Source organism: Argentina anserina, chromosome 6, assembly GCF_933775445.1.
Source record: "Argentina anserina chromosome 6, drPotAnse1.1, whole genome shotgun sequence".
In the NCBI taxonomy this organism is placed as follows: Eukaryota; Viridiplantae; Streptophyta; class Magnoliopsida; order Rosales; family Rosaceae; genus Argentina; species Argentina anserina.
In genome coordinates this window covers 27,994,743-28,012,326 of record NC_065877.1, presented here as the reverse complement: position 1 = coordinate 28,012,326, position 17,584 = coordinate 27,994,743, and the positions used below count along the sequence as shown (strand labels likewise).

The following is a 17,584-nucleotide window of genomic DNA, read 5'->3' as shown; positions in this document are numbered from 1 at the left end:
TCTTACAATTTCTCCCAATTTGTTGGGGGTCCAAAATCAAAATTAAGGTCATCCCTAGGTGTCACCCTCACTAGTCACCATCTCATCTATCCAAGACTTGGACTAATGCAGGCAACATATAATCATATATTATGCAAATATAACTCGTAAGCGCGTTTAGTACCGGCCTAAACATTTCAGCTTATCAAAATTTTTGGAGGGAGCGAACGTTAGGTTCAGTTATTAGTTTTCGAAAGGTAGTTGAACCTAACGGTCCTCTTCTCCCTCGCTTCGTTCTCTAACCCCCTTCAGCTTCAGTCTCAGAGGTTCTCCACCTACTCGCTCTGGATCAAAATCGCAATCAGATAATCAATCAAGAAAGACAAGAATGGCGCGACCCATATTAATACAGCAATGTGGATCACCCGCATTTCACCCAACCATCGGTCAACTAGTTCATACTTCTACTACTCCCCAATCGATTAGTTGTTGTTCTAATTACCCACTTTTTATACAGCTCCATAATCCCACTTCCTTCACTCCTGTCTGTAAACTCACTCTTTATCCCAGAGAGGAGGAGGAGGAGGAGGAACAAGGAAGGAGCTTTGTCCCTCTTCCGATTCCGACAAAAAGTTGCATACTTGTAAGTGGCTTGATTTATATGCATTTGTACGCGCAATTATGATACTGGGTAGGATTTGTATGTTGATTATGCTATGTTAGTGTCGAACTGTAGATACTCAAGTAGGATGCAGTACTTATGTTTGTGAAAATGCCCGACTCGAATGCCATTGAGTTTTCTGTCAGCAGATGTATAATCTGAAGTTGAAGTTGAGATTTCTACTGTTGCTTGGGATTTAATGATTAGTTAGAACTAGTTGGGAAGTGGGTATAGGGGAATGTGGTGATTTTTTTTTCTTGCATGCTAAGATTTGAAGTTCGAGGAAAACTAGGATGGGAATCATGGGATGATTGAGTGGATTTAGGAATACTAAGTAATGTCAAGGATGTTATGCTTCGTGATTTGTTATAATCATAATGTCAGTTCTCTAAATACTTCAAATGTGGATATCGAGGAACTGATGCATATAGGATCTTAATGAGGAGGATTTGATTGATCTTTTTTTTTAATACAGGATTCGAAGCTTGAATCATGGCTGAAGATCTGGACAAGCCATTGTTGGATCCTGAGAATTTCAATAGAGATGGCATTGATTTGGTACGTTTTTGATGAGCTACATTGCAGCACTCAGGCTTAGAAATTCATTTCCCTGCAGCATTTTGAATCATTTTCATGTACTGCAGGAACGCTTACCTCTGGAAGAAGTTTTTGAACAACTGAAAACATCAGCGGGTGGACTTTCATCTGATGATGCTGAGGCCAGATTGCACATTTTTGGCTACAACAAACTTGAAGAGAAGACAGTAAGAACCCCCACTTGAATCAAGCTTTCTATACATTTATTTCTATCTCCTGAAAGAAGTTGAAAAACCAATTCAGATTAAACTTAGATTGATCTAGTCAAGCAGCTTGGTGATTGAGTATACTAGTTAAGACATGAAAGTGGGAGAATGTGCTGAATACTTAGCGGGAATTGGTGGACAAGTTTCTCCAGGGTAGGGATGTGCATTATTTTAGACCATCAGTAATACAGAACCAAGAGACATAGATGGGAAAATTCAAAAGTCAATGACAAGGTTCCTAATCAATTTTCTCATCAAAGATTCTTATTTAGGAGATCATTTATTCTCATCTTCATTTCCACTTTATTCAAGGATTTGTGGTGCTAGGTGGGGCTGCACGTATATGTATTACTTTTTCAGCATCTTTCCACCTATGAATGGGCACAAGAGGCCTCCTATATCGAGAATCAATTAGTGTGATGTACACTGCTGTCTAAATATCTAAACATTTAGGATTTTGAGATTTAGTGGTTCTGTAATAGGCTGATATTCAGATGGGTTTTGTTTTTGAGACCTTGTCTTGTGTACTCATTCAAAGACCTTGTCTTGCTATACAGCCATTATGGTCAACCTACAATTGACAAGAATATGAAATAAGTTATGCCCTCTAGAGGAACCAGAAGAAAGGGTATACTGTCTTCATATAGCTTATCCATATTTAAGGTTCTTTTTAATTGATTGTGAGATTCCCATGGTATTATACAACAGGACTTTGTTCCACACGTAAAAAAACTTGCTGTTCTAGCATCCATGTTGATAATTTTTCATTTTAGTTTGTACTATCAAAGTGTGTACCTGACACATTATTGAAATGCCGTACCTTTTGTAGGAGAACAAATTGCTGAAGTTTCTTAGCTTTATGTGGAACCCCTTGTCATGGGTTATGGAAGCTGCAGCAGTTATGGCACTTGTCCTTGCTAATGGAGGAGTAAGTAGTCTTACACTAAGTACTAATTTCAATTCAGGTCAACTGAAATACGAGTTGTAACTTATACTTCAATGAAATGAAATTTCAGGGTGAAGGTCCTGACTGGCAAGACTTTGTTGGGATTATCGTCCTATTAATAATCAATTCCACAATTAGTTTCATAGAGGAGAACAATGCGGGAAATGCTGCATCAGCTCTTATGGATCGTTTAGCTCCAAAGACAAGGGTATCTTTTTTTCTAAGATGCCTTCCGCACACAGAATAATACTTGTTGCACATGATGGCTCACTACCTCACACTTTTCTAATGCAGGTTCTCAGAGATGGGCAGTGGCAAGAGCAAGATGCGGGTATTTTAGTGCCGGGAGATATTATTAGCATAAAACTTGGGGATATAGTTCCAGCTGATGCTCGTCTACTTGAAGGCGATTCTCTGAAAATTGACCAGGCAAGTGCTCAAAAGCCGTAGCACAATTTCTTCAACAATGGGCAGTTACATTTTTGGTTGACCGTATGTAGGCATAGAAATGGACATGCATGCCAATCTGAAATAGATACTTGTAATTATTTTGCTTGTAGTTCATATGATCAAATAGTTTAAAGTATAAAGTAACATTGTTGGATTTGATTTTTGCAGTCGGCTCTTACAGGAGAGTCTTTACCTGTCACCAAGAAGACAGGTGATGAAGTATTTTCCGGTTCAACATGTAAGCATGGAGAAATTGAAGCTGTAGTGATCGCTACCGGAGTTCACTCCTTTTTTGGAAAAGCAGCACATTTGGTTGACTCCACCGAAGTTGTGGGACATTTCCAGCAGGTGCTTAGGAAACCTGATTATATACCCAAATAGGCTATACGCTTTCCTTGATAATCTAATTTCCTCTGACATAGTTCATGAAAGTTATGACCACTTGATTTATTAAAAGTCATGGTGTGACATCAGTATCATGATTTTTTGCAGGTCCTTACTGCCATTGGGAATTTCTGCATTTGCTCTATAGCTGTGGGAATGGTTCTTGAAATCATTGTCATGTTCCCCATACAGCAACGTTCTTACAGAGATGGAATCAACAACCTTCTTGTTCTCTTAATTGGAGGAATTCCAATTGCTATGCCAACAGTGCTGTCTGTGACACTTGCAATTGGTTCTCATCGACTCTCTCAACAGGTGCATGTCTTTATAATTAATTTTAACCCCGTGTTTTCAAACTATATGGTCAAAGAGTTCCTGTACGTTCTTATAAACCGGATACTGATTTGTGATGATAATGCTATACATCCTTCCTAAGAAATTAATGTACTTACAAGAGTTGCTTATAGATTTAGAGAGAAAACGATATAATGTTTTTGTCTGTTAACCAATACTACATCAATCCCAGATGTGGATACTGATATTATTTTCTTAACTTCTGTTGTTTAAATCTGTTAATTAAGGGTGCCATTACAAAAAGGATGACAGCAATTGAAGAAATGGCCGGAATGGATGTCCTTTGTAGTGACAAAACTGGAACTCTTACCCTGAATCGCCTCACTGTGGATAAAAACCTGGTTGAGGTATGCGAGCTGACCCACTAAGAATCTATATCCTAACTATTTCGTTACTTGTAATTTACAGTAATTTTTTGAATCACGAGGAAAAATATAAATATCAAGTGTGGTTGACATCACAATTATTTGGCATGTGGCTCAATTGACATATAAAAATATGTTCTCTTGCAGGTTTTTAACAGTAATATAGACAGAGACACAGTTATCTTATTTGCAGCTAGAGCAGCAAGAATGGAGAATCAAGATGCAATTGACGCAGCCATTACCAATATGCTTGCTGATCCAAAAGAGGTACTAGAGATAGAAAGCACAGTTCAATCCTGTTGTTCACTTGTCATGTTCCTTTCTATTATATTCTGGTTTAAAATGTATAAACTACCCTTTCATCTATAGGCACGTGCAAATATTAAAGAAGTGCATTTTCTGCCCTTCAATCCAGTGGACAAGCGTACGGCCTGTACATACATTGATTCTGATGGTAATTGGTATAGGGCAAGCAAAGGAGCTCCGGAACAGGTAATGATGATTGTTTTTTACATGATAATGTGATAATCTAATTGCTGATTTGAAAATGGTAGCACTTCAATATCTTAAATTTACCACTGTCATCATGAATATCAGATTCTAGATCTTTGCCCTGAGAAAAATGAGATTGCTGGTAGAGTACATAGCATCATTGACAAATTTGCTGAAAGAGGATTGCGTTCTCTTGGAGTAGCTTACCAGGTATGCCATATGGACTATGTTTCTAATCCTTTTGATACTAATTTGAGAGTTTGAATGAATAAAGGAAGGGCTAAATGTCTGTTGAAAATAGATTTTACAAATTTAGGCAATACCATCTCTTAATTAGCACTTCAGAAACCCAAATGATTACCAGAAAACCTCTTAATTAGCACTTGGAAAACCCAAATAATTTTATTTTCATTTCTGACTTATTTCACATCCCATATTCTTTCTATACTTTCAGGAAGTTCCAGAAAAAACTAAAGACAGCCCTGGGGGTCCTTGGGTATTTTGTGGGTTGTTGCCCTTGTTTGATCCTCCAAGGCATGACAGTGCTGAGACCATCCGTAGAGCACTTAACCTTGGAGTGGCTGTGAAGATGATTACAGGTAACCTATCATGAGACATCAAAAGGGTACTTACTTCTACACACATGAGAAGTCATGCACTTTGGTAGACTTTGAAATACTTTATACTCATGCATGCTTCTGCTGTAACACTAATCAATGATTTATGAACATCTTTTCGGTATATCAATGTCAAAGACAGATGGTAATTCTTGATCTAATATCTCCCATTAGGTGACCAGTTGGCAATTGCAAAGGAGACAGGGAGACGACTTGGTATGGGAACAAACATGTATCCTTCCTCTTCATTGTTGGGTCGCCACAAAGATGAAGAACACGAAGCCCTGCCAGTAGACGAGCTGATTGAGAAGGCAGATGGCTTTGCTGGTGTCTTCCCTGGTATGTACCATCCAGTTACTTCCCACCAAAGAACTTAATTATAACATCAAATTTTCTTTTTATAGATGAAAATGAAACAAAGGCGCCTTTCTAGGATGTGAACTTATATCAACTTTTTGTTTATGGAAAATAAGATCAGCTATGGTTGCACATTCAAAAAGGAGACAGATTACTATTTCAAGCGGTGTTGTTATCTTTTGTCTGTATTCGACATAGTCTCATATATATAGTTCCATCTGTGGCTCACTCTCATCTTCTTACTGCTTTCTAACTTTCAGAACATAAGTACGAAATAGTAAAAATATTACAAGAAAAGAAGCATGTCGTTGGAATGACTGGAGATGGTGTTAACGATGCACCTGCTTTAAAGAAAGCCGACATTGGAATAGCAGTGGCAGATGCCACAGATGCTGCGAGAAGTGCTTCTGATATAGTCTTAACTGAACCTGGCTTAAGTGTCATTGTCAGTGCTGTCCTGACCAGTCGAGCTATTTTCCAGAGAATGAAGAATTATACAGTAAGTTGAAGTTGAAAACCTTTTTCTTCATCCTCTTTAATTCTGTTTCGTGACTTGTACATTTGGTTTCTACATTCGTTGAATGATCCCATAGAACTGATTAGGCTATGTGAATTCACAGATATACGCTGTTTCCATTACTATACGGATTGTGGTAAGAATCTCAATCATGAAAATATTTTATCAGAGTCAACAAAAATCTGATTTTGTTCCAACTCCCCATAACTTTTAAACTGAATTTCCTGCAGCTTGGTTTCGTTCTTCTTGCATTGATATGGGAGTATGACTTCCCACCTTTCATGGTTCTGATTGTAGCCATACTAAATGATGGTATGTTTTCAGTCTGTGGTGGCAGTATTCATTTTCCTTGATTGAATAAGCATTACCAAGGTCATGAACTACATACCTTTTCCTTTCCTATATTCTGGAAACTCAATGATTGATATTCAGCACATATAATCATATATCAAACTGAAGAAGGAAGCAAAGAAGCAATGAAGTTCACCTATTATTATGTTAAAAAGAAAAATTCATTAATAATTAATCACTGTGATCACTAGAACTTAGAAGTTTGTGATATCATTAAGAATTGTGTAAATAGAGACAATTTAGAATAACAAAAATATATGACAGCGGATATTCCATTTCAAGCACTTATGCTTAGACATGTAGAGATAAATCAGAACACTGACTGTTATTTCAAATCCAGGGACCATCATGACAATTTCCCAAGATCGAGTAAAGCCCTCTCCAATGCCTGACAGTTGGAAGTTGAATGAGATATTTGCAACAGGCATTGTCATTGGTACTTATCAAGCTTTGGTTACTGTGTTATTTTACTGGATTGTAATTGAGACCACCTTCTTTGAGGTATGAAACATAGATATGATACTTCTTGACTTTTTCCAGTGAGATTTCGTGTGAATTGAACATTAGGACAGTGCTTATTAATCATCTTCTGTGCAGGACACATTTGGCTTAAGGTCCATTTCCGACAACAGTGAGGAAGTTTCATCTGCTGTATATCTTCAAGTTAGCATCATAAGTCAAGCTCTCATATTTGTTACCAGAAGTCAAGGATGGTCATTTCTTGAGAGACCTGGAGCTCTCTTGATGATTGCATTTGTTGTGGCTCAATTGGTATGACTTAAGAAATAAACATGTTCCATTTTATAATCCAATTACACATTTTTACATCCAGAAATGCATCTAAGAAAATTTGGTGCCATACAAATTCTGCATATTTGCACCTAATTTTATGATAAAGGTCGCGGAACTCAGCTTGATTATATTTTCCTTATTGTTTCTCTCATATTTAGGTGGCTACTTTAATTGCCGTCTATGCACAAATCAGCTTTGCTTATATTAGCGGTATTGGATGGGGATGGGCTGGAGTCATATGGCTGTATAGTTTAATTTTCTACTTTCCCTTGGACATTATCAAGTTCGGAATTCGCTATGCCTTGAGTGGAGATGCCTGGAATCTATTGTTTGATAGAAAGGTATTGCAATCTTCTAAGTTCCATTCTCAGTTTCTACTTCAGTCTATCACTACCGTTTAGCTTTGGATGAAATGACTGTTCCTCACCACTCTTTATATTTGACTCCCAAACAGACAGCTTTTACGAATAAGAAAGATTATGGGAAGGAAGACAGGGCAGCTAAGTGGGTACTTTCTCAGAGAAGCTTACAAGGGTTGCATGACTTGGAGTTCAAGGCAAGTACCAGTAGCTCCAGAAGTTCTGCTTATATTGCTGAACAGGCCAGACGGCGCGCTGAAATAGCCAGGTAAGGCAATCCAGCATTTCTTCAGATGTGTTTAGAGATTAATGGTTTCCATCTCATGAATCTATTATGCACTTGGTTAAATTGACCCTTGAATATCACAGGTTGGGTGAGCTACACACTATGAGAGGTCATGTAGAATCTGTAATGAGACTCAAAAATTTGGACCCGAACGTTATTACCGCCCATACAGTCTGAAGCCGATACATGGAGACAGTGGTATTCAGTTTTCTGGTGAAAGAAAATTCTGCAGCATTTGCCCACATAATTGATGTTGGCTATCTGCAAAAGAAATTGAGATTTTGGTGACCAGATTTTGTTGGGATGGCATAGGTGATCTCTCTCTGTAATGTTGTCAATTCTTTGGGTTCTAAAGGTAACGAGTACATTTTCTTAGTGTTAATTTCTTGCAATTTTTAATGTATACAAAGGGACCTTCTGTTTTTGTGTAATAATTAGGCTACTTGAAAACTAATAAACCCACACGACTGAGTGGAATTTTCTGTATTACTTCCCAAGATCGATTTTCCAACATTAGCCAAAGCTGGTGCAGTACCTTTCCAATGGAAATCAGAAAGACATATCTATACAGTTTCTATTCAGAATGAACATTCACTCTGAAATTACAGAGTGAAGTTCTAATTTTAGCACACTTTTCGATCAAATGTTTTCATCACAATTGATTCAATATTTAGGTATGTTATTCAAGATCATCTCTGCAAAATTTCATCCAATTCGGTTATTGTTAAGGTATTGAAATTATATTAAATCAATAAACGAATTAAATTTGTTCAATGTAAACCGTTCATGTAAATCTCAATATTGAAAGCTCATACCATTGTCAAATTGAATGAAACTTTACAGAGATCTAGGAAGCACGAAAACGTGCATACACCCACGTTTCCCGCTTCCGAAACGGAACCACTCCGGAACCACTTCGGAAACGTCCGGAAACGCTCGGAAACGCCCGAAAACGTGCCGGAAACGCCCGAAAACGTGCCGGAAACGCCCGAAAACGTGCCGGAAACGCCCGGAAACGTGCCGGAAACGCTCGGAAACGTGTTTCCAGAAAAATGAGTTTTGGAAACGCGAGTTTCTGAATTGGAAACGCGGTGGAAACGCGAGTTTCCAAAAAATAAAGATTTTTTTATGTTTTTTTTATTTGAGATTTTGAGTTACTTAAATTAAAATTTTATTATTATATTTTTTTTATAATTTATATATTTTTTTTATTTTTTTTATTTCGACGTTTCCAAAACGTACCCGCTTCCTAAAATTTTTGAAAAACACGCTTCCGCGTTTCCAAACGTTTCGCTTCCACGTACCCGTATCCGATTCCGTGCAGCCTAGGCAGAGATGATCTTGAATAACATACATAAATATTGAATCACTTATGATGAAAAAATTTGACCGAAAAATGTGTCAAATTAGAATTTCACTTTGTAATTTCAGAGTGAATATTCACTCTAGATAAGGACTTTTCAGGTACGAAGGTCTTTATCTTAACTTAAAGTACGGATTTTCATTTTTGATCGAGTTTTCACATCTCTACAATCCAATATCTAGGTTATAACGTATAGATCATCTCCACAAAATTTCAGTCGATTTCATGATCGCTAAGGTGCTGCTTCCTGCTTCCTGATGATTATCTTGGCTTTCGAAATGACGTGATTAAGTATAATTTTTTTGGAAGGAAAGTAATTAAGTATAATAAGTTGACCAGAGCGTTTAGAACAGAAGGAGTTGATGAGTAAGTTTGTACTCTTAAGAATGAATTAAGCAATCTCATCATCCACCAATCAAGGAGAACCATTGAGACTACAAAAGTAGTGATAAAAATAAATGAACTTTACTAAAAAGATCCTAGACAAATTCAGATTTTCAAAGCCATAAATCTATAGATTGTGTATTCGAAACAAAATAATGATCAAGTCACAATATTTATAATCTTTTCAACTCAATAGCTCAAGATCTAATATGTTCATATATCATAACACAACACACAGGGCTGTCCATGCAACAGTATTCACCCCAAATTTTTTAATATATTAATGTTGATAAATATATATATATATATATATATAATTGGATTATTAGTATGTATTCTCCTACATTACGATATTCTTCTTTTTAAATCTCATCAAAAATCCTCAAGTTAACTCTTTTAATATTCTTAATACTCTATGTATTAAATATGAAATTGCACTTATTAAGTTTCAATCTAATTAATTTGAGAAAAAAAATGTGTTTGAGTATTTTAATTTATCATTGATTTTTAGAATACTTTTTTACATTTATTAACACTTATTTATATTTTTAAAAACTTATTAACGTCTAGTTTATATGGATATATATTGTATTGACCAAATTTTTTTTTTCCTTCTGCCGATTTCAAGCTCGCTGTATGTTCAAATCCTAGATCCGCTAACAACAAACCGAGTGATTCCATAACTCTTTATTCCAAAACTATATAGAAACCACCGAGACAAAAGGCCGGAAGTAAAGGGCCAAAAAGAGGAAATTTCCGGTGGCATCTTTCTTTCTCATCGGACGAGAAAAGATCCACAAGCCTTATTACCACCACCATCATTGTGCTTGGGATCCAAAGTAATTTCAAAACAAAACCTTTTGACTTTTCCCCAAATCTATCAGACCGGACCCACCAAAAATAAGAACGTTGGAATAAAAGAAGCAAGAGAAAGGGAGTCTCCCTCTATTTCGACCGTTGCAATCCAAAACCTTAATTCCAGAGAGATCAAAGTCCCAAATTACAAGAAGCTACAGAAGAATCTGCACTGCCCTTTATTACATCTCCAACCAAAGTAAACGCTCTGAGATTTCTCAATCTCATCTTCAACAAGACAACAACAGAAGTAGAGAACAATGGCAGAGACTATGTATCATCAACAAACCTCCGCCGTGGGTGCAGCAGCTTTTGAATCTCTCCTCCACACCCTCGATCCCATATCTCTCCTCCTCTCCCACAACCCAGTTCCGCAATCCGAACCTGAACACATGGAGCGAGGCCCCAGATACAATGCATATGCTGAACTCAGAGAATCCAAGCTTAGAAGCAAGTATCTGCAACTGAGCCCAGATCAAGATCAACTCGAACAAGAGAGAGAATCGAAACCGACTCCGGTTAAGAAACAGGTCAAGTTTAATGTTACTGTTCCGAGTAACAATGTTCCCCGGAGAAAGGTGTCTGCTTCGTCTTCTGTTGTGGCTCAATCTGTGCCGGACTTCTCGGCGGTGCTGAGGAGGGAGAAGGAGAACCGCAGGCCGGCGACGAGGCTTGAGATGACTCCGCCGGGTTCGAAGATCAACTACTACGGTGGAGTTTTGTCGAGTTCACGAGGGAGTAAGTCGGCGAGTGCAGGGGAGAAGAATAGGGGCAATGGAGGGTTGATGTCGAGAAAGAGCTATGCGAATCTTGAAGAGCTGAAGGGTTTGTCTTCCATTGCTGCTAGTGCTATTAACTGTGGTGGAAGTGATATCAGGGCAGGGGGGAGGATCGGTAGGGCAACAACAGCCAAGAATGTTTTGGGCTACAGACACTTCTGATTTTGTTCTTTCTTGAGTTTGGGGTTTTGTTCGAGTTTGATTCATTTTGTTCTATATGTATACATTTTTAACTACCATATGAGTTTGATATGAATTGCATCTGTTCAAAAAGAGAGGCTTTGATGATTTGCTTTGGGATTGTTTTGCTTTGTAACTACCATAGTGGAGTTTGATATGAATTGCTTCTATTGTAGCAAGCTAGTAATACTTAATGAATGATGATGGAAAGATTTCAATAATATGTCGCAGCTTTAGTATTTCTTCTCCCTGAATAAGCTTTCAGCATATGAACTATGAACTGTAACAAACCTTTTCTACAGGTGCATCTACTATTCTACAGTCTTTGGTAATCTTCCAGCATATGAACTTAACAAACCTTTTTGACATTGGTGTATCTACTATTCTACTTGTTTTTGGTAATCTAGCATCATTCTCTTGGAAGAGGACACTTGAATGACGCGCTCCTTCCCCAGCCTCACCGAGTTGATGTAATCGGAAAGTAAATGCGCCGACATGTGAGGAAACACAAGTCCCTTCATCCGTGCCAAAATGGAGAGCCGCCCTTCTGCATAATCTGGTCCATATAATGTTCTATCAAATGTTTCATTCCAGAGTAATTCTTGTTTGGCTGCTCCTCCTCCATTACCTTCAAATACACATGAAAGAAAACATACTAAATAGTAAATACTGAAAATGATAAGGAAAAAATGAGAAGGAAAAACCAAATATCTGTCGTTAAGAGTTTAGGCAAAACTAAATGCTTGGAAGACATACTTGTTCAGAAGATCGACTGTTATAGTAAAGACACACCCCAAAACGCTTATAGAAGCAGTTCCTTTCATCATAAGGCCGTCTGGGCAGAAAATCATTGCAGTAGACAACCCTGAAGTACTTTGGGACCGGATTAGTCAAAACGAATGACACCATACTATTGTGGTATAGAAGGGGATGGAGCTAGAGTCAAAAAGATCCATTCAATAAATCGACTAAAAACAGCATAAAAAGTGTTATATTCAACTGTGGAGGCTAACCCCATGAATCCCGTCTAGTAGTCATTGTGATTTCGTTTCATATTGGATCGATTTAAGTCGGTGGAGTAGTAATTACTGAGCACTCACTATTTAAGGGAAAGTAGCACTTATGAGTTATGATTCACATCATATTTCCTTGGTTGCGCAAATGTGTAGACACCAACCAACCTTTGTATCGCATTCATCTCCCCATCAAATACCAGCACCGAAGTGAACAATGAGGGAAGAGCACCACCTAGGCTATGGCCTGTAACTGCAAACTTCACATTCTGATGATCCTCCAGTAAGATCTTGATCTTTGTTCTTACAGCATAGTATGCACTCATTGCTCTCTTTGCTGCTGGATTATTTTTGCTTGAACCAGTAATGGTAACCTCAGAATTAGAAGACAATGCTTCGGTCCCTATTAAAGGTCTTTTTTATTGATCCCTTTTCTGAAGATGATTGTGGAAGGTTACAGGACAAGTTCTGTTTCCCAATCCTAAGGTCTCTAAGAATCCCATGTGTAGTCTACCAAATTTGGGATTCTCATACCAAGAGTAATCAGCGTCAGTGCTCCATTCCTCAGCGTAAAACGGATTTCTGCCCCTGAAGCTGATTAAGATTTAGTTTGCATCTTTAGGCTTGTCACAAAATATGAACACTTTTGTCGTCATCTCCTTTTGGAAATCTATCAAATCATCATCCATTAAGGAGAAGAAAAGTAAAGTTGGCATATAAAGCATCTGCCTTATACAATGTTTAAAAGTCAATTATTACCATTCCAGCAATCGTAGAAGTCCACGAAATGCATCTGCTTTCATTTAGTTGAACTGAACTAGTAAGTACAGCTTATTGCAAAGATGTAAAATGGAGAAAGAGAACAATAGTAAAATATAGCTTGCCTGATGAATTGACGGTTTTTCTTATGAGTTCAGCATTCTCATATGCTAACTTGGCAGCCATAATGGTGAGCTCCATAAGAGCAGGGTTACCCTTTTGTGATTGCATTCTTGTTTCTTCAGAATTAGCAGAGGCAACTATGTCTTCTACTAAGCTTTCACCCTTCTTGAACAGGTCTATGCGCCCATCTAGATGACCCATTACACTTTTGAAATTCGCCGTACCCCTCTGTGGCACGACCACTGTTCCTGATTACTCACTCATTAGCATGAAGCATATAATTCCTAGGTCGTAGGCACAAATTCGTAATGTATCAATCATTCAACCAATTAGAACCCCAGAACCATTAAGTTGTGTTTATAATTCTCCCAAAGGTACTCCAATATCTCCATTCACCATAAGGTGGTGATACTAAGTCAGAACTCAGAAGTGGTCATCTGACCCAAAATCCATTTATTCTTAAAATAAATGAAGAGACCGAAATATATTTTAGGTCATCTAATCTTTTCAGCAGGTTATAACATGTTTCTCTGTATCTTCAAGCTGATTCGAACTTTTGAACCATATGCATGACATGTTAGCTAGAAGCCTAGAACACCAAAAAAAAAAAAGGTGAAGACAAAAAGAACAAGGGGTTTATCTCTGTGTACCATGAAGAAGATTGCAGACCAAGCCAAAGAGGTTTCCACTGAGAGCGAGCAGGCCGTAGTCGCTCCAAATCAGTGACTTCCCAAAATGAGCTGTGAATTTGCGGATGACTATATGATGAGCATCATGTCCCATCTAAGCTCCTGAGCCACAGAGGCCACCATATCTGGCTCCGAGCTCTCCAGGAACTCGGCCCCTTTTTCTATGTCACCCAACACGGCGTACCCAAACAAGACCCAGAGGCTTACCTTCTCTGGTAGTAAGAGCAGGTAGCTGAACTGACCATCACCATCACCATCTCCAGCACCATCAGCATCTATTTCATCCTCGAGTACTCCATTGATGCAGTTCTCTTGGGACCAAGAAGCCATTGAATTGTCTATACTCGAGCTACAGAGAGATGAAACGAATGAGGAATATGTATAACAAGTCAAGATCGAGGAAAAGACTGAAGAAAGCGTAAAAACTGATACTGATACGTACGTGTGCATAGACTGCAGCATAAATCCAAACACACCGCAAGTGTTGAGAGTGTCAGCAGTAGTACTCTACCGACATCTGCCTTTCCTTAATTGTTATGACATTCTATTCAGAGATTTTCTGATCATAGTATCGTGCTACTTCTAATGCCAAGTACATATCTACGTATTCGAGCACAGGTAGGTGCAGCTGGTTTACTCATCCACATGGAATAATGGAGATTGAGACCCTCCTTTACGCCCACTACTTGGCATCAACATTGAAGACCTGTCAAGTCCCAGTGAAATGGACTATACATATAGTTGTTTTCTTCCAATTTCAACTGGTATGGTCGCTCAGTGTGCGTAAATATGAAGGTTGAAACTCCAAGAAGTGTCCGGTCATTCTTGTCAAATGTCAATCCTTTAGCGAGAAACAAATATCGGCTATGAAGTTTTCATGACTCATTAAAGACATTAAGTCCTCAGTGTTCTAAATTATTTTCGTTTTATTTGCACATCGTACTTTCATATCACCTTCGTCTAAAACAAGATGATAAAGTACTACTACCATCATTACGTTCTGATCACACTACGAAGCCTCCTTCGCTATACATTTAACTTTCTACTACCAATCTACTGATAACTTTGGTCAAGCCGTCGTTCCTTTCCAAGCCTCACCGAGTTTACATAATTTGTAGGGGAATGTGCAGAGATACCAGGAAGAACAAGTCCTATGATCCGTAGCAGAATGGAAAACCAACCTTCTTTGTACTCTGGTCCATATGTGTACCCCATTGTCAAACTTCTTAATAGCTCCCAAGCCGCAGTCAGGCACGATGGTATCAGAAAAATCAGTCCAAGGAAATTTCTGTTTGGCTCCTCCGTAGTTACCTTCAAATATGCACATGTGAAAGAAGAAAATGACTCAGTACTAGAATATCAGAAGCATGAAAAAGTTCATCAGATGTTAATAAGATTCAAACCCATAATGGAGATGCATTTCTTCATCAATTCACAGCTATGGAGAAAATGAAATACTCTATGATGAACATTTTAAAGATTGACAGAGATATACTTGGGGTATCAATTTAATAAGCATCCTAATGTTGATGTATGTCATAAGAAAAGCGCAAAAAATTGATAAATCAAAGCTTATAGTCAATAACTTGAATACGTACGTGTTCATTGTATAGGCTGTCGTAGTAAAGGCAGACCCCGAAATGTTTAAACAGGAAGGTTCTGTTATCATAAGGCAACCTGGGAACAAGATCGTTGGAGTAGACAACCCTGAAGTACTTCTGGACCGGATTATTCAGGTGGGCTTCCATGTACCTCCCCAGCTGCCTATTCCCTATCCTTGGCTGTCCAAATGTATATACACCCAACAACTTATCCATCAACTCCATCTCCTCATGTAACACCAGCACGCAAGGGAACAAGATCGCAAGCGCCCCGCCTAGACTATGCCCTGTAACAACAAATTTTGCATTTTTGTGCTCCTTTAATAAGCTCTTAAGCTTTTTTCTTACAGCATAGTATGCGCTCTTCTCTACCATATCTGGTGGAACTCTCTCCAAGCCATTGGAGGATAGTGCTGCAATACCTTCTGAAGGCCTTCCGCTAACCACAAAAGCTTTTTGAGGGGTGAGCTTCTGTTTCTCTTGAAGTTGATTGTAAACTAGAATTTGATCGTAGAAGGTTGCAGCATTGGTTCTGTTGCCCAAGCCTATGGCTTCCAAGAATCCCATATGTACTTTACCCAATTGTGGAATTTCATACCAAGAGTAATCAAAATCAGTACTCCAATCATCAGCATCAAAAGGTTCTGTCCCCCGGAAACTTACCAAAATGAGATTTGCATCTTTAGGTTTGTCACAAAGTATGAACACTTGGGTGGACATCTGCTTCTGGAAATCTAACAAATCATCAATAGAGGAGAAGAGCGATCAAATTAATGGAGTTCCATGCCAAAACTTAGAACCTTAGCATTGATGACCAAACTCATATTTCAAGATGTAATTCTTACCATTCCAGCAATCATAGAATTCCACAAAATGCATCTGTTTTCATCATCAAAATTAATCTGGTTAGTACAATAGTATGTATAATGAATAAGTAACTGCAAGTTTCATTTCCTAGAGTTATTAGAACACTGTTAGATTAACTTGCCTTCCAATGATCGACGATGATTTCTCGTATGACTTTGGCATTCTCGTATGCTAACTTGGAAGCCATGATACAGAGGTCCATAAGAGCCCTGTTCCCTAGTTCTGATTTCATGCTTATTTCTTCAGAATAAACAGAACCAACAATATCTTCTGCTAAAGTTTCACCTCTGTACAGATTTATCCTCCCATCTAATTGACCAATTGTACTAATGAAAGTCTCCGTCCCCCTCTCCGGCACCATCACCGTCCCTGCTTCCCCAATCACCATTACAATAACCAACCCGTTATCACATTCGTAACTAAGGAAATGTCCACAATGCATTTACATATCCACACATCACTAATCTACTAGATGAACAATGTTACTAATTCCCGGATAGGTCTATAAAAAATTTCAAAATAGTTATATTCACCCATGGTTAATCTTCAACTATAGCAAGCAAAGTGACACAAAAACACACTAGATAACAAAACAATGAAGAATCACATATTGGGTAAATCCCAGAAATTGAGAAATACGAATATACTGACCATGAACAACATTGGAAAGTAAGCCAAGAAGGTTTCCATTGAGAGAGAGGAGGTTGAGGATGAAGTCGACCACGTAGCCAGTCCACTCCATAGGCTTCCCAAAAAGAGCTATAATCTTCCGAACAATGATAGAAACCACTATCACCCATCTCTGCCCCTCCGCAACGCCGCCCAACACCTGCTCATCGGAGCCCTCCAGAAACCGAACCCCACTCCTTATGTCCCCCAACACTGTGTACTTGGCCAGGTCCCAGAAGCCACCCTTCTCCGGCCGAACGATCAGGTACCCGAACTGATCATCACCGTCGATGTCGTGATCACCGTTTTGATGGTCGTGTCCGTTACTGCTTTGGTTGTGTTGGAACTCGGTAGCCATTGGAATGGCGCACTCTCAGGGTTTTTAGATTATATGTTTGAGAATATTGAAGGAAGTGATTGAATGGATCCGAGTATCTATTGTAAGGTTGATTTGGAGATGAAAAGCAAACGAAGGGGGTATGGGTGCTACGTGGGGAGAAAAGGAAGCTGCAAGATGTGAGGTTCTGTGGCAATTTGCAGAGCGCTTTGCTTGTTCTTGTGTCCATTTTGGGTTTTTGGATATGCATGT

The 17,584-nt window shown here is 38.5% G+C and overlaps 3 protein-coding genes and 1 pseudogene across 3 annotated transcripts; 2 read left to right on the top strand and 2 right to left on the bottom strand.

Annotated features, from left to right (window-relative positions):
• The first annotated feature begins 422 nt into the window (after positions 1-422).
• On the top strand, positions 423-8,187 carry LOC126800372 (ATPase 10, plasma membrane-type). The gene is made up of 22 exons (XM_050527740.1): positions 423-622; positions 1,116-1,198; positions 1,285-1,404; positions 2,273-2,371; positions 2,460-2,597; positions 2,684-2,818; positions 3,008-3,187; positions 3,332-3,538; positions 3,805-3,924; positions 4,090-4,209; positions 4,312-4,434; positions 4,540-4,644; positions 4,889-5,033; positions 5,226-5,390; positions 5,669-5,907; positions 6,029-6,061; positions 6,156-6,237; positions 6,617-6,777; positions 6,874-7,047; positions 7,227-7,409; positions 7,523-7,695; positions 7,797-8,187. The coding sequence occupies exons 2-22, from the start codon at positions 1,133-1,135 to the stop codon at positions 7,888-7,890; spliced, it is 2,862 nt and encodes a 953-aa protein (XP_050383697.1). The 5' UTR covers positions 423-622; positions 1,116-1,132; the 3' UTR covers positions 7,891-8,187.
• A 2,244-nt stretch (positions 8,188-10,431) lies between these two features.
• On the top strand, positions 10,432-11,489 carry LOC126799865 (uncharacterized). The gene has a single exon (XM_050527128.1). It carries the CDS (start codon positions 10,576-10,578, stop codon positions 11,254-11,256), a length of 681 nt encoding a protein of 226 aa, XP_050383085.1. The 5' UTR covers positions 10,432-10,575; the 3' UTR covers positions 11,257-11,489.
• An 811-nt stretch (positions 11,490-12,300) lies between these two features.
• On the bottom strand, positions 12,301-14,502 carry LOC126799959 (triacylglycerol lipase OBL1-like; annotated as a pseudogene).
• Positions 14,503-14,720: 218 nt separating this feature from the next.
• On the bottom strand, positions 14,721-17,584 carry LOC126799141 (triacylglycerol lipase OBL1-like). Its single transcript, XM_050526265.1, has 5 exons — positions 16,978-17,584; positions 16,448-16,695; positions 16,305-16,338; positions 15,457-16,193; positions 14,721-15,169 (listed from the first exon to the last, which is right to left on the bottom strand). The coding sequence occupies exons 1-5, from the start codon at positions 17,351-17,353 to the stop codon at positions 14,912-14,914; spliced, it is 1,653 nt and encodes a 550-aa protein (XP_050382222.1). The 5' UTR covers positions 17,354-17,584; the 3' UTR covers positions 14,721-14,911.